This window comes from Cetorhinus maximus, chromosome 10 (genome assembly GCF_964194155.1).
Source record: "Cetorhinus maximus chromosome 10, sCetMax3.hap1.1, whole genome shotgun sequence".
NCBI lineage: Eukaryota > Metazoa > Chordata > Chondrichthyes > Lamniformes > Cetorhinidae > Cetorhinus > Cetorhinus maximus.
Genome location: NC_135888.1, coordinates 61,467,328 through 61,483,385, shown reverse-complemented (window position 1 = coordinate 61,483,385; position 16,058 = coordinate 61,467,328). Strand labels below are relative to the sequence as shown.

General features: G+C 45.3%; 1 protein-coding gene across 1 annotated transcript; it reads left to right on the top strand.

Moving 5' to 3' along the window:
- Positions 1-11,481: 11,481 nt before the first annotated feature.
- On the top strand, positions 11,482-14,468 carry LOC144685237 (forkhead box protein I1-ema-like). The gene is made up of 2 exons (XM_078549671.1): positions 11,482-12,086; positions 12,875-14,468. The coding sequence occupies exons 1-2, from the start codon at positions 11,522-11,524 to the stop codon at positions 13,402-13,404; spliced, it is 1,095 nt and encodes a 364-aa protein (XP_078405797.1). The 5' UTR covers positions 11,482-11,521; the 3' UTR covers positions 13,405-14,468.
- Positions 14,469-16,058: the final 1,590 nt, after the last annotated feature.

Genomic DNA, 16,058 nt, shown 5'->3' with positions numbered 1-16,058 from the left:
CTCCTCTAGGCACATATTTTGTTTCTTTACTTGTCCCATCACCACTCCTTTTGGCCTTGCACTGCCAACTTTTTTTGTCATTTAACCTCTCCTGTCTTCCACTCTATCACAGACCTTCCCTTTTATTCTTTTTCCCACCCTCCCCCACTTTCACTCGCTTAAAACCTATCACATCTCTAACTTTTCCTAGTTCAGATGAATGGACATCGACTTGAAACATTAATACTGTTTCTCTCTCTACAGATGCTGCCCGGCCTGCTGAATATTTCAGACATTCTCTATTTCTATTATAAAAGACATAATTAGTCAGAAATTGGTGACCTCCTTTGGAGCTCGAAAATGCTGGAAACTCTCAGCAGATTGGTCAGCGTCAAGTTTGAATTTTTCCCCAAGAGCTTCAGGAACCCAATGTCAGGAACATTCCTGGGTCCCAAACCCATTTGATGCCATTACATTGTGTCAGCAATAAGCGGGTCATCTCCGTGATTGCTGCCCAATTAGGGATGACGGGCTCATTCGGGAGGCGGGGGCTAGAATTGGTGGGCAGCATTTAAAGTATGCCTGCCAACCATCAATGTGGCTGCAGACAAACTGAATCATTACAGAGTGTGCGTGAAGCAGGCACGAAAGGGCAGTTCCATGATTTAGCGACACCTTCCTGGGGGTTCTGATGAGAACCCGGAGGAACGTGTCATTTCCAGAGGGCGGCAGGAGGAGACCTACCAGCCAAACTAAACGGGCTTGTCTGGAGGTCGCTTGAGAGGTCAGCTGCCGCAGTGTGTTGGGCGGGATTTGGGTCCAGTGCAGGAAGCACCTAAACTGCCTCCTGAGACCTGAGGAGGTGAGTAAGATGCAATGCCCAGCAGGCAGACACCCCACATCACTGTATCCCTGTGTGCCAGCTTTTGTTGCTGGAGCCACTGCTCCAGCCCACCTCTACGTAGGTGGCCCCATGTCCAGAGACAGCCTCAGCTGCCAAATTTCCCTTGCACCTTACCACTACCCGGAATGAGTCCTACTCCAAGACTTACCCTTTCATTCAGAATGCTCAAACCTAGAGCTCTGCTTACACTGTGGCAAGTCGGTGGCCATGCATGAGCTCCTCTTTGCTGATTTCCCCTTTTACACAAAGGATTGAACCTCAGTTGCTTTAGTCAATAACCTCCCACTACTTGAGTGAGCAGTTAACAGAGCATTGAGACCATGCAACACTGACAAAATTGCCCCTATGTGTCAAACGATATCTCAATTGTTTTATCTGTCTTAATTGTCCAACATCCTTGTGGGGAGGTTTGCTAGTGCTGTTGGGGAGGTTTTAAACTCACTTGGCAGGGGGATCAGATCCTGAGAGGAGGTTCAGCAGGGGGAAATGCACTGGCAAAATTAGAAGAGAGAGCAAGCGAGTCTGGTAGGTATAGAAATTATAGGCCAGATAAGACACAAGGGAGTTTGGCAAGGTTGGATGGTATTTATTTTAATGCAAGGAGCCTGATGAATAAGGCAGATGAGTTGAGGGCACAAATTAACACATGGAAGTATGATATCACTGCTGTCACAGAGACATGGTTGAGAGAGGGGCAGGATTGGCAGCTCAATATTCCAGGATATAGGGTCTTCAGGGAAGGAGGTAAAAGAGGAGGGGGTATCACAATATTGATCTAGGAATCAATTACAGCAGTAAGGAGGGATGACATCTTAGAAGGCTCCTCAAATGAAGCCATATGGGTAGAACTTAAAAACAAAAAAGGAGCAATCACATTGCTGGGAGTGTACTATAGGCTCCCAAACTGTCAGAGAGAAATAGAAGAGCAGATATGTAGGCAAATTTCAGAGAAGTGTAAAAAGTATAAAAATAATAGGGTAGTAATAGTGGGGGATTTCAACTACTCCAACATTAACTGGGTTAGTCATAATGTGATAGGTTTAGAGGGAGCAGAATTCTTAAAATGCATCCAGGAGAGCTTTTTAAGTCAATTATTCAAGAAGGGAGAAGGTCCTATAAGAGAGGGGGCGGTCTTGGACTTAATTTTAGGGAATGAAGCCGGGCAAGTTGTAGAGGTATCAGTGGGGGAACATTTTGCAGATAGTGATCATAACTCCATTAGATTTAAGGCTGTTATGGAAAAGGACAAGGATGGGCCAGAAATCAGAGTTCTAAATTGGGGGAAGGCCGATTTTAATAAGATCAGATATGATTTGGCCAGAGTGGACTGGGCGCAGCTACTTATAGGTAAATCTGTGACAGAGCAGTGGGACTCATTCAAGAAGGAAATACGGAGAGTACAGGGCCAACATATTCCAGTAAAGACAAAGGGTGGGACTGACAAATCCAGGGAACCCTGGGTGTCGAGGGATATACAGGATTGGATGAAGAGAAAAAGGGAGGCTTATGGCAGATACCAAGGGCTCAAAACAACAGAAGCCCTGGAGGAGTATAGAATGTGTAGGGGGGAACTTAAAAAGGAAATTAGGAGAGCAAAAACGGACATGAAAAATCATTGGCAGGTAAAATAAAGGAAAATCCATAGTTTTTTTTACAAGTACATTAAGAGTAAAAGGATAACTAGGGAAAGAGTAGGGCCCATTAAGGATCATAGTGGTAATTTGTGTGTAGAGTTGGAAAAGGTAGGTAGGGTTCTAATTGAATACTTTGTGTCGGTGTTCACAAGTGAGAGGGACGATGTGGGTTTTGAAATCAGGTAGAAGGATTGTCAGGTAATTAAAGAAATTAGCATAGAAAGGGAGGAGGTTCTAAGTGGTCTGGCAGGCTTAAAAGTAGATAAATCTCCAGGCCCAGATGAAATGTATCCCAGGCTGTTGAGTGAGGCAAGGGCAGAGATAGCAGAGGCACTGGCAACAATTTTCAATACCTCTCTGGCCACAGGAGAGATGCCAGAGGACTGGAGGACAGCCAATGTAGTACCGTTATTCAAGAAGGGAGGAAGGGATAAACCAGGGAACTACAGGCCAGTAAGTCTAACCTCAGTGATGGGGAAACTATTAGAAGCAATTCTGAGGGACAGAATTAATCTACACATGGAGATGCAGGGATTAATCAAGGGCAGTCAGCATGGTTTTGTTAAGGGGAGGTCATGCCTGACCAATTTGATTGAAATTTTTGAAGAGGTGACCAGGTGTGCAGATGAGGGCAATGCTTTTGACATAGTCTACTTGGACTTCAGCAAGGCTTTTGATATGGTCCCACATGGGAGACTGATAATGAAGGTAAGAGCCCATGGGATCCAAAGCAATTTGGTAAATTGGATCCAGAATTGGCTAAGTGGCAGGAAGCAGAGGGTGATGGTCGAGGGGTGTTTTTATGACTGGATGCCTGTGACAAGTGGATCAATGTTGTTCCTCCGCACTCCTCAGTACCCTACCATTTACTGTGTATGTCCTACCTTGGTTTGTCCTTCCAAAATGCAACACCTCACACTTTTCTGCATTAAATTCCATCTGCCATTTTCTGGCCCATTTTTCCAGTTGGTCCAGATCCCTCTGCAAGCTTTGAAAGACTTCCTCGCTGTCCACAACGCCTCCAATCTTAGTGTCATCAGCAAACTTGCTGATCCAATTTACCACATTATCATCCAGATCATTGATATAGACAACAAACAACAATGGTCCCAGCACAGATCCCTGAGGCACACCACTAGTCACAGGCCTCCAGTCTGAGAAGCAATCATCCACTACCACTCTCTGTCTTTACCCACACAGCCAATTTCGAATCCAGTTTACAACCTCTCCATGGATACCAAGTGTCTGAACCATCTGAACTAACCTCCCATAAGGGACCTTGTCAAAGGCCTTACTAAAGTCCATGTAGACAACATCCACAGTCTTTCCTTCATCTACTTTCTTGGTAACCTCCTCGAAAAACTCTACAAGGTTCGTTAAACACGACCTACCACGCACAAAGCCATGCTGACTATCCTTAATCAGCCCTTGGCTGTCCAAATAATTGTATATCCGATCTCTCAGAACACCTTCCAATAATTTACCTATTACTGATGTCAGGCTCACTGGCCTGTAATTACCTGGTTTACTTTTGGAGCCTTTTTTAAACGACAGAACAACATGAGCTACCCTCCAATCCTCCGGCACCTCACCCGTGGCTAAGGACATTTTAAATATTTCTGCCAGGGCACCCGCAATTTCTACACTAGTCTCCCTCAAGGTCCGAGGGAATATCATGTCGGGCCCGGGGATTTATCTACCTTTATTCGCTGTAAGGCAGTAAGCACCTCCTCCTCTTTAATCTCTATATGTTCCATGACACTACTGCTTGTTTCCCTTCCTTCCTTATACACTATGCCAGTTTCCTGAGTAAATACTGATGCAAAAAAACTGTTTAAGATCTCCCCCATCTTGTGAGGCTCCACTTTGATCTTCAAGGGGACCAATTGTGTCCCTTACTATCCTTTTACTTTTAATATACTTGTAGAAACCCTTCGGGTTTACCTTTACATTATCTGCCAAAGCAACCTCATGTCTTCTTTTTGCCTTCCTGATTTCCTTCTTTAGTATTTTCTTACATTTTCTATACTCTACAAGTACCTCATTTGCTCCTTGTTGCCTATACCTGCTATACACCTCTCTCTTCTTCTTAACCAGATCGCCAATATCCCTTGAAAACCAAGGTTCCCTAGGCCTGTTAACTTTGCGTTTAATCCTGACAGGAACATGCAAACTCTGCACTCTCAAAATTTCGCCTTTGAATGCCTTCCACTTACTGAACACATCCTTGCCAGAAAACAACTTATCCCAATCCACTCTTCCTAGATCCTTTCTCATTTCCACAAAATTGGCCTTTCTCCAATTTAGAATCTCAACTCGAGGACCAGACCTATCCTTATCCATAATTAACTTAAAACTAATGAAATTGTGTTCACTGGACCCAAAATGTTCGCCTACACATACTTCTTTCACCCTACCTGCCTGGTTCCCTAATAGGAGATCAAGTATTGCATCCTCTCTCATTGGTACCTCTATATATTGATTTAGAAAACTTTCCTGAACACATTTGACAATCTCCAAGCCATCCAGCCCTTTTACAGTATGGGAGTCCCAGTCAATATGTGGAAAGTTAAAATCTACTATCACAACTTTCTGTTTCTTACATCGGTCTGCTATCTCTCTACAGATTTGCTCCTCCAATTCTCTCTGACTATTGAGCGGTCTATGATACAACCCTATTAGTGTGGTCACACCTTTCCCGTTCCTCAGCTCCACCCATATGGCCTCTGTAGACGAGCCCTCCGGGCTGACCTGCTTACGCACAGCTGTGATATTTTCCCTGACTAGTAATGCCACTCCTCCCCCTTTCATCCCTCCCCTCTATCACGTCTGAAACAACGGAACCCCGGAACATTGAGCTGCCAGTCCTGCCCCTCCTGCAACCAAGTCTCACTAATAGCAATAATGTTGTAATCCCACGTGCCAATCCACGCCCTAAGCTCACCTGCCTTTCCGACAATACTCCTTGCATTGAAATAGATGCACCTGAGAACATTTCTATCCCGTACAAACCTTTGATTTCTGTCTATACATGCATTCCTCGCTTGACCTTTATCCTCCTCCACCTCACTATCTACTCTAACACTCTGGTTACCCTCCCCCTGCATATCTAGTTTAAACCACCCGGAGCAGCACTAGCAAACCTACCCGCAAGGATGTTAGTCCCCCTCCAGTTCAGGTGCAAACCGTCCCGTCGGAACAGGTCCCACCTTCCCTGGAAAAGAGCCCAATTGTCCAGAAACATGAAGCCCTCCCTCCTGCACCATCTCCTTAGCCACGTATTTAGTTGCATTATCTTCCTATTTCTAGCCCCACTAGTATGTGGCATGGGTAGCACTCCAGAGATCGCAACCCTGGAGATCCTGTCCTTCAACTTTGCACCTAACTCCCTAAACTCTCTTTGCAGGACCTCCTCCTCCTTCCTATCCACGTCATTGGTCCCTACATGGACCATGACACCTGGCTGCTCACCCTCCCTCCTGAGAATACTGAGAACTTGATCCGAGATATCATGGACCCTGGCACCAGGGAGGCAACAGACAATCTGGGACTCTCGATCTCTCCCACAGAACCTCTTATCTGTCCCCCTAACTATCGAATCCCCTATCACTACTGCTCTCCTCTTTTCCCTCCCTCCTTTCTGAGCTGAGGGTCCAGCCTCGGTGCCAGAGACAGGACCACTACAACTTGTTCCTGGTAGGTCGTCCCCACCAACAGTATCCAAAATGGTATACCTATTGTTGATGGGAACGGCCACAGAGGTGCTCTGCTCCTTCTGTCTATTCCCCTTCCCTCGCCTGACAGTCACCCAGCTACCTGCCTCCTGACTTTTAGGGGTGACTGTCTCCCTGAAACTCCTGTCTATTACTGCCTCTGCCTCCTGAATGATCCGAAGTTCATCCAGCTCCAGCCCCAGTTCCCTAACTCGGTTTGTCAGGAGCTGTAGCTGGATGCATCTTTTGCAGGTGTGGTCACCAGGGACATTTGTGCTATCCCAGACTTCCCACATGCTGCATTCGGAGCACTCGACTGCCCTAACTGCTGCCTCCATTACCTACTCCCAATTTAATTAAAGGAACTAATCCGGCCTTACCTCACTGGCTCGTCCTCAGCCTCTGCTCGCCGAAGCCTCTCCAGCCAAAGCCTCAAAGCTCCACTCCTTCACTGGGCCACTCACACGCTGGCCGCTCCTCTTCAGCTTCCCCTCCTTTTATTTTCAATCTCCCGACTGAGTCTCCTCGACTGACTCTGCTCTCGCACTGATTTTCAATCTCCCAATCACCTCTCCTCTCGCGCTGTTTTTAATCTCCCAATCACCTCTCCTCTCGCGCTGTTTTTAATCTCCCAATCACCTCTCCTCTCACGCTGTTTTCAATCTCCCAGTCACCTCTCCTCTCGCGCTGTTTTCAATCTCCCAATCACCTCTCCTCTCGCGCTGTTTTCAATCTCCCAACTGCCTCTCCTCTCGCGCTGTTTTCAATCTCCCGACTGACTCTCCTCTCGCGCTGTTTTCAATCTCCCAATCACCTCTCCTCTCGCGCTGTTTTCAATCTCCCGACTGACTCTCCTCTCGCACTGTTTTCAATCTCCCGACTGCCTCTCCTCTCGCGCTGTTTTCAATCTCCCGACTGACTCTCCTCTCGCGCTGTTTTCAATCTCCCAATCACCTCTCCTCTCGCGCTGTTTTCAATCTCCCGACTGCCTCTCCTCTCGCGCTGTTTTTAATCTCCCAATCACCTCTCCTCTCGCGCTGTTTTCAATCTCCTGACTGACTCTCCTCTCGTGCTGTTTTCAATCTCCCAATCACCTCTCCTCTCGCGCTGTTTTCAATCTCCCAATCACCTCTCCTCTCGTGCTGTTTTTAATCTCCCAATCACCTCTCCTCTCGTGCTGTTTTCAATCTCCCGACTGACTCTCCTCTCGTGCTGTTTTTAATCTCCCAATCACCTCTCCTCTCGCGCTGTTTTTAATCTCCCAACTGACTCTCCTCTCGCGCTGTTTTTAATCTCACGACTGACTCTTCTCTCGCGCTGTTTTCAATCTCCCGGCTGACTCTCCTCTCGCGCTGTTTTCAATCTCCCAGTCACCTCTCCTCTCGCGCTGTTTTTGGTACCTTTGCTACCTCTAAACTTCACTATTCCAAGGCATTCCTGGCTGGTATCCCACATTCTACCCACCATAAACTTGAGGTCATCCCAAATGCTCAGTTTGGGTTCCGCCAGGGTCACTCAGCTCCTGACCTCATTACAGCCTTGGTTCGAACATGGACAAAAGAGCTGAACTCCTGAGGTGAGGTGAGAGTCACTGCTCTTGACATCAAGGCCGCATTTGACCAAGTGTAGCATCAAGGAGCCCTAGCAAAACTGGAGTCAATGGGAATTAGGGGGAAAACTCTCCACTGGTTGGAGTCATACCTAGCACAAAGGAAGATGGTTGTATTTGTTGGAGGTCAGTCATCTCAGCTTCAGGACATCACTGCAGGAGTTACTCAGGGTTGTGTCCTAGGCCCAACCATCTTCAGCTGCTTCATCAATGACCTTCCCTCCATTATAAGGTCAGAAGTGGGGATGTTTGCTGATGATTGCGCAATGTTCAGCACCATTATGCAGCAAGATCTGGACAACATTCAGGCTTGGGGTGATGAGTGGCAAGTAGCATTTGCACCACAAAAGTGCCAGGCAATGACCATTTCAAACAAGATAGAATCTAACCATCTCCCCTTGACATTCAATGGCATTGCCATTGCTGAATCCTCCATTATCAACATCCTGGGCGTTACCATTGACCAGAAACAGAACTGGACCAGCTGTATAAATACTGTTGCTACAGGTCCAAGGCTGGGAATTTTGCAGGTGAGTAACTCACCGCCTGACTCCCCAAAGCCTGTCCACTATCTACAAGGCACAAGTCAGGATGGAATACTCTCCACTTACCTGGATGAGTGCAGCTCCAACAATACTCAAGAAGCTCGACACCATCCAAGACAAAGCAGCCTGCTTGATTGCACCCCATCCATCACCTTCAACATTCACTCCCTCCACCACCGAGGCACAGTAGCAGCAGTGTGCACCATTTACAAAATGCACTGCAGGAACTCACCAAGGCTCCTTTGACAGCATCTTCCAAACCCACGACTGCTACCATTTAGAAAGACAAGGGCAGCAGCTGCATGAGAACACACCACTGCAAATTCCTATCCAACTCATTCACCATCGTGACTTGCAAATTTTTTGGCTGTTCCTTCACTGTTGCTGGGTCAAAATCCTGGAACTCCCTCCCTAACAGCACTGTGGGTGTGCCTACACCACATAGACTGCAGTGGCTCAAGAAGGCAGCTCACCACCAACTTCTCACGGGCAATTAGGGATGGACAATAAATGCTGGCCCAGCCAGCGATGCTCAAGTCCCATGAATGAATACAAGGATATGTTGATGGGGTTAGATGAAGAGGGATGGAATGAGGTGTGTGTTGAGCATAAAGACCAGCATAGGTCAGTAGGGCTGAATGGCTTGTTTCTGTCCTGTAAATATTTTAAAGCATATTTTAAAACCCTACCTTGTTGTTTGCAGCCCCTAACTATCACCTGCACGTTGGCCTGGCTTTCTTGGGTGCAACATGGTAAACCAAGTGAGAGACTCAGGGTTAAGGCTCCTTATTTGCAAATGTGCACTGCCCACCAATGTTGTTGGCTACACTGAGATGGCAGGCAGCACTCTTGTGGCTTGTACTGAAAATGCTCTTTCTCCCACCACCTTGCAGAGTTAAGGCCAAAACTCAGGGTGCCAAAGTTGCCAAACGAATGAATTTCTGGGCCATGTCTTGTGATGGAACATAATTCTGTTGTTGCAGAGGAAGGCCACTAGAGGGCAACATATTACACAGAATTTGGTTGGACTCTGGTTCACTATTTTGAAAAAGTCTTTTGACCGAGACATTCAACCGAGGCCTGATGTGTCCTCTCAGGTGGACATAACATATTCCATGCCACTGTTTTGAAGTTCACCTCAGTGTCCTGACAAATACTTAATCAACATCAATCAACATCACTAAAGCGTTATTATCTGCTCATTATCACACCACTGTTTGTGGGAGCTTGCTGTGCATAAATTTGCTGCCATTTACCAACATTGCAACACTTCAGAAAAGCACTTAATTTGCTATCAGGTGCTTTTGGTGGCTTGAGGTTGTGAAAGACGCTATAGAAATGCAAGTCTTTTCTTTGGTTATGCTGACAGGCTGTGGACAGTAACAGGACTGACCACAAAAGCCTTCAGTGATTTAATGGTCTGTGGATATGCAACAGTGGCCGCATGGGGCAAGAGAGTGTGGACATGCAGGGAGAGGCAGCATCTTGAGAGAACAAAGCTAAGTGAAACTGAGGGACATCAGGGAATTGAGAAAGACTTCAGCAATGTCTTAAACGTTCCGGCAGGAGTGGGGCGAAACTTTCACCTTTTGGCAAGTCTTCCCTTTAATTCTAATTATCTATTTTACTGCCAGGAGCAGAGTTAATGAGGCTAAACATTGTCTTCAACAGCTCCCATACTGTGATGGGGGCAGGCAGCTGTCTGAATGTTGAGGTAAAATTGTCAATGAAAATTAATTATGTCAATCCAGACATTAATAATCTTCAACTGCCATCTGGTCATGTGACATTCATCGCCTGTGGGGTGGGGGGATGGGGATGATGTATGACAAAAAATCCTATTCCTAATAATTTTATTTCCTTATCATTACAAACAGTGTTTGAATTTCTGCCTATTTTTTGAAGTGAAAGACATTTCCAGAGCCAGGGAGGTGAATAATTAGATATTAATTCCAAATACTAATCACTGCTTAGGGATCCCAACTGTGTTTGTATGGGACCAAGCTAAGCCGTGATGACCATGCCATTCCCCCCCACTCCCAGGGTCAAATAAGCCATCAATTGCTGCCTGGGCTCACAAGTGTCAAACAGCTGCTTGGGCAAAGGTAGCAGGAAAGTAGACGAGCTAGTGCCACTGAGGTCAAGCAAGAGTCAGTGCCCATGGGAGAGGGGCAGGGAGAACAGGTAAATGAAAACCAACATGAGTCAAAGGAAAGGTTTGGGGTAGGATTAGGGTTATAAAGTCTGTAGTAACAAATTGCGATAACTATCATTAGTATGAGGATTATTGTGAGGGTTATAATGAGGGTCTGTAATGAGTGTTAATGTGCTGCTTTAACTAGCGTTAGGGTTATAAAGTCTGTAGTAAGGGCTAATCTGTTGCATTAACTAGTGTTAGGGTTGGGGTTATATAGCCTGCAATAATTACTGGTACCTTCATTTGTTAGGGTTAGAGTTATTTCGTCTGTTGCGGGTGCTTGTTTTATTTCTCCCTCATTCCCCCGGTTAAAGTCCTGTCCTATATTACACTGCGCTATCTATTGACATTCAGCCCAGGGTAAAACACTTTGCTAATCATGGAGAAAAAAATGAAGAGAAAGTTTGTTCAGGTAGACAATTTGAATTCCATCCTAAGGCTACGGGGAGAGAATTTTATCCAATCTTGAGTTTGCTGTGTCGCACCAAGATATATATATATATATAATAGTAATATAAGTACAATCAGGTAAAGCAAATTCATTTCAAGCTGAGCTCTCTTTTCTCTCCTTTTTGATTTTTGTTTGGAATGGGTTCAACTGGGTCTTGCGCAATAGTTTGCTGAGCAATTCTTGATTATAGAATGCTTCAGGCACTGTGTCCATGTTGACAGTGTAAATAAATCACTATACTTTTCTTTCCCCACCCCCACTCTAAGTAACACATCAGCTTGGTAACTGATCAAACTCAGAGAGAAATTAAACCGTCAACATTTTGACTAGGTGATGTCAGCACCAATCAGTGCGGGCCAGGGGCGGAGCTTGTAATAGAACCCTGAGAACCCAGGCGTATAAGTATGAGGTGCAAGGTGTAAGTGCTTTGACAGTTGCTTTGCCAGAGAGTCTACAGGTGATTCAGCCCCTGGTTGACCTGAGCAGATTATGAGTTCGTTTGATCTCCAGACACAATCGCCCCCTCGATGCAGTCCTCAGTTCCCCAGCATCGGTCAAGAACCGCCTGAGATGAACATCTTCTGTGAGAACTTCTTCCACCAGCAGAACGTACAGAGGCCGTCCAACTATGACATTGAGGACTACAGCGCAACCGGCAACCCCTACCTCTGGTTAAACGGGCCTTCCATGAACTCCTCGTCATACCTGTCAGGATCCAATGGCAGCCCCTTTATCCCGCAGTCCTACGGGATGCCGAGACAGTTCCTCCCCAACAGCAGCAGCTTGGGAGGCTCGGACTTAGGCTGGCTTTCCATCCCAAACCAGGAAGAACTGCTGAAACTAGTGAGACCGCCCTACTCCTACTCTGCTCTGATTGCAATGGCGATCCACGGGGCACCAGACAAGAGACTGACCCTCAGTCAAATCTATCAGTACGTGGCTGACAACTTCCCCTTTTACAACAAGAGCAAAGCTGGGTGGCAGAATTCCATCAGGCACAACCTTTCCCTCAATGACTGTTTTAAGAAAGTCCCCAGAGATGAGGATGATCCAGGTAAATTGACTTTAAAATTGCCTTGTGTCTCTGTCTCTAAGCTACAACTGAAACACACATTCTTCATAGATTTATTATTGCAATATTGATCACGCATTCTGAGTTCATGATTTAGCATATCTGACCGCCAGGCGTTGAAATGTTGATTTAAGTTCTAGGAATGAAGCAACAACTGGGAGAGTGTAGGAGCCGGAGTTTACTGAACATACATGACTGAAATAGTCATCAGTAATTTAAAATGGCACCACGCCCATCAGTGTCACACCAATGCCGGCGCTCTCAACTTATCTAGATTTCACCTCGTATATTAATCAAGCGACCGAGGTGAAGGGCCAAGACCCACAGTGCAGAGCAAAGCCAAGGTTGGAGAGGGAGCAGGAGTAGCAGACCAGGTTAAATCAGGAGGTTAGGTAACATCAAGCCTTGAGTTTAGTAGGCTGTAAGAGGAAAGGAAAAGCTGAAGGAAGCAAAGAGTTCTTCAGGTTTAAGGCCCTGGCAAAAGCATGTCGAGAACTTTAGACAACCTGATGAACCTAGCATGGTGAAGCCATGGGCAGAAAGAGGTTAAGGGAAGACATTTCTGAGGAACACTGGCCATAGTTGAATGGGTTAAAATAGTGTGGAGCCGCTCAGTGAGGACAACGTTCAGGGATGTTCAAGTCTAGGAGACTTTTCCAAATTGTAAATAGATTACCAGACTTCTCGATGAGCTGACTCAGTTCACCGCCTTGTGCTTTCTCACATGTGTTTTTCTTTTTACCTTCCCATCCACAACTTATATATTCCAGGGAAAGGAAACTACTGGACGCTGGATCCCAATTGCGAAAAAATGTTCGACAATGGAAACTTCCGGCGCAAGAGGAAGAGGAAGTCAGATCTCAATTCCACCACCGGCAATATTGGCACTGAGAAGTCTGATGATGGCAACCACAAGGCACCCCAAAGTCCAGGAATCCTGGACAACTCCTCCATTAGGACAGGAACCTCCCCGGAAAAGAAATCTCCTCCCTCCATCTCTGCTCCTTGTCTCAGCAACTTCATTTCCAGTATGTCCACCTACAACAATCCGACAGGAGGGAGGCAAGCTTCTCTCGGACTGGTCAATGACACCCCCCAGAGGATGGGACAGAATATGATGGGGTTTAGCTCATACTCACCTTCCAGTAACATCTTGGGCCAGTCTGGGTCAGAGTGGTCTGATCCAGGAGCATCAAATCGTTACGGATATTCTTCAGTGCTGAACCAGTTCAACAACCACTTCTACAACAGCATCAATGCAAACAGTCTGCTGTACTCCAGGGAAGGGACAGAGGTGTGACGGGAAGATTCACTGAATGAAGGATCAATGTAAAAATTAAATAATTGCAACAAAAAAAAATCCATTTGATGCTATGTAGTTTATTTATGTGAAAACGTTTCATGAGCAATCATATTCCAGTATTTTAACTCTGTAACTGGGATAAAAAGAGAGTAGCACAACAAGGGCCTTGAAGTTTGGGGAAATATAGGTGTATATCGTGGCGTCTTAGGACCCTGTATAAAGTTTGAACCCATTCATTTCCATTAATCTTAAATTTCTAATGCTAATGAATCTTGACATGCTGCTTCAATGAAGCAACAGACCCTTTTCCAAATCTCCAGGCCCCACAACATTCGAACAGAACAAATCAGTATCAGAGAAATAAGAGCACAGATGGGATTGAGTTTGAGCGCTAAATTGCTCAGGACTGAATTAAGGGCCTCCCATGGTCGTTTGGATGGAGTTCAGATACCAATTTAATTAAATATTTGCTGAGCCAATCCCCACGAGGCTGTATCACATTGGGCCTCGAACAAGCAGGAGCTCTTGGAGATGTTGGGTTAGTCTGCGATCAAACACATGCTACTACTGAGGGATGGCCAGGTAGAGTGCAAACTAGCAAAAAATAGACTCTTTCCTGTTCAACTGACCTCTATCTCCAGAGCTAGGAAAGGGTAAAACTCAGCCTTCTACCTCCGATCGCTATCCAGTAACTACTGTATCTGTTGGAAAGTGTGTGGGCTTTGGCCGGGGACCAAGAACAGGCTTCACTGTGATGATCTTCACGATTGATAGGCCCAACAATATTCACTCCCCATGTTTGCAATGAATGAGCAGGGTGGCAAACACCTGTTGTAATATGATACAGGTGCTCAGAGGAGGGGAGACGAAAATTGGTAAAGATCCAAAAACATGAATAATTTTATGTATACATTTCAATCCTGATGTTGTTAGTCTCAGTATAGTTACTCAAACGAGAGGGTTATGGACAGTGTAATATTGAATGTTTTAGGCTTTCTGGAGTATGTTAAATATGCGTGACTGTTAAATGGCACCTGGTTGTTACAAATTTCAATTAACTGTCCACTTTCAGCAAACTTGTTATTGCATCTGATTGTGGTTTATAATTTGTACATTTTTCTTACATTCATTTTTATGCTTTGTAAAATATTACCTCAAGGAGAAAGGGAAATCATTTACAATAAAATGTTTTATAAAGGGCTTGGTTTCTTCCCTCAGTCTTTAATTGAAGGAAAGTATTTTATGAAATTTTAAAAAGATTTTTCTCACTGTTTTTGTGCACATCGGACTATGGGGCTTTGGTGCTGTGAATGGAGCATCTTTTGTTTCAGGCACCCGGTGTCAGTACTTTCAAATCAGTTACTGTATGGTGAGATACAGGGTTCCACTCCATCTACACTACTCCATCAAACACTCCGAGGGAAAGTACAACGTGGATTAGATACAGAATAAAGCACCTTTTAAACTGGACTATCAAACACTCCCAGAGCAGGCACAGTGCATGTTAGTTACTGAGTAAGGCTGTCTCTGCAGTGTCATGGTAAACACTGCCAAGGCAGGTACAGCACAGGCTAGATACTGAGTAAGGCTACACTGTCCACACTGTCCCATTGACGAAAGAAAGAAGCACTTGCATTCCTATAGCGCCATCATGACAACTGGATGCCTGAAAGTGCTTGACAGCCATTGAAACACTTCTGTTGCTAGGCAGAAAATGTGGCAGCCACACAAACTCCCACAAGCAGCAATGTGATGATAATGACCAGGTAATCTGATTTTGTGATTTTGATCGAGGCCACAACGCCGGGCATCGCTTCCCTGCTCTTTCTTAAAATAGTACCATGGGATCTCGAATGTATATGTGAGAGGGCAGACAGGGCCTCGGTTTAACATCTCATCTCAAAGACTGAACACTCCCAGATAGCCGTGCAATATAAAGCTCACTGGAATATGCTCCCACATTCCTCAGACCCAGCGTAAATTATTCCATTCCCCAGATCTTGTTTGTTATTTAAATACTGCTGAGTTGAATTTTAGGCACTTCCGTGTTCTGCGACTATCTTCATGAGGAGCTCAACGGGAACTATAGGAACTCATTTAATATAAAATACTTAAAGCCTGATGAAAATCAACACTTTAATCCCACATATCAGGGGTACATTTAACCACAGGTCCTGGATATGAAAGAATGGCCTTTCCCTTACCTCATCACTGTGGAAACAAAAGCTAATGGTTGGAAAGTTCAGTATAAAATAAGTGGAGAGAACTGTTTTAAGTCAGAGCATTAAACTCAATTTTAATAATGGCTTGTATGAATCAACACTCTTTAAATTGCATCTTTACTATTACCACAATCACAAGCACCAGCCCACACCTCCTCCACTCCCAGTGGCTCTGGTGAAGCCATCCTCCATTTCCAGCTCTTGCCATCTGAAGGGAAATGAGTACAGTGATTAAGGTATAAAATTATTAAAGTCAACGATAAATCAGGATGCTGTAAAGTGCCGAGTAGAAAGATGAGATGTTGTTCTTTGAGCTCCTTTGGAACAGTGCAGGTGGGCCATGGGCAGAGAGCTCAGGCTGGGGTTGGGGTTGGGAATTAAAAAAGGCAGCTCTAGTCAATAGGAAGAACCCGAGTTGAGTTTCTCTTC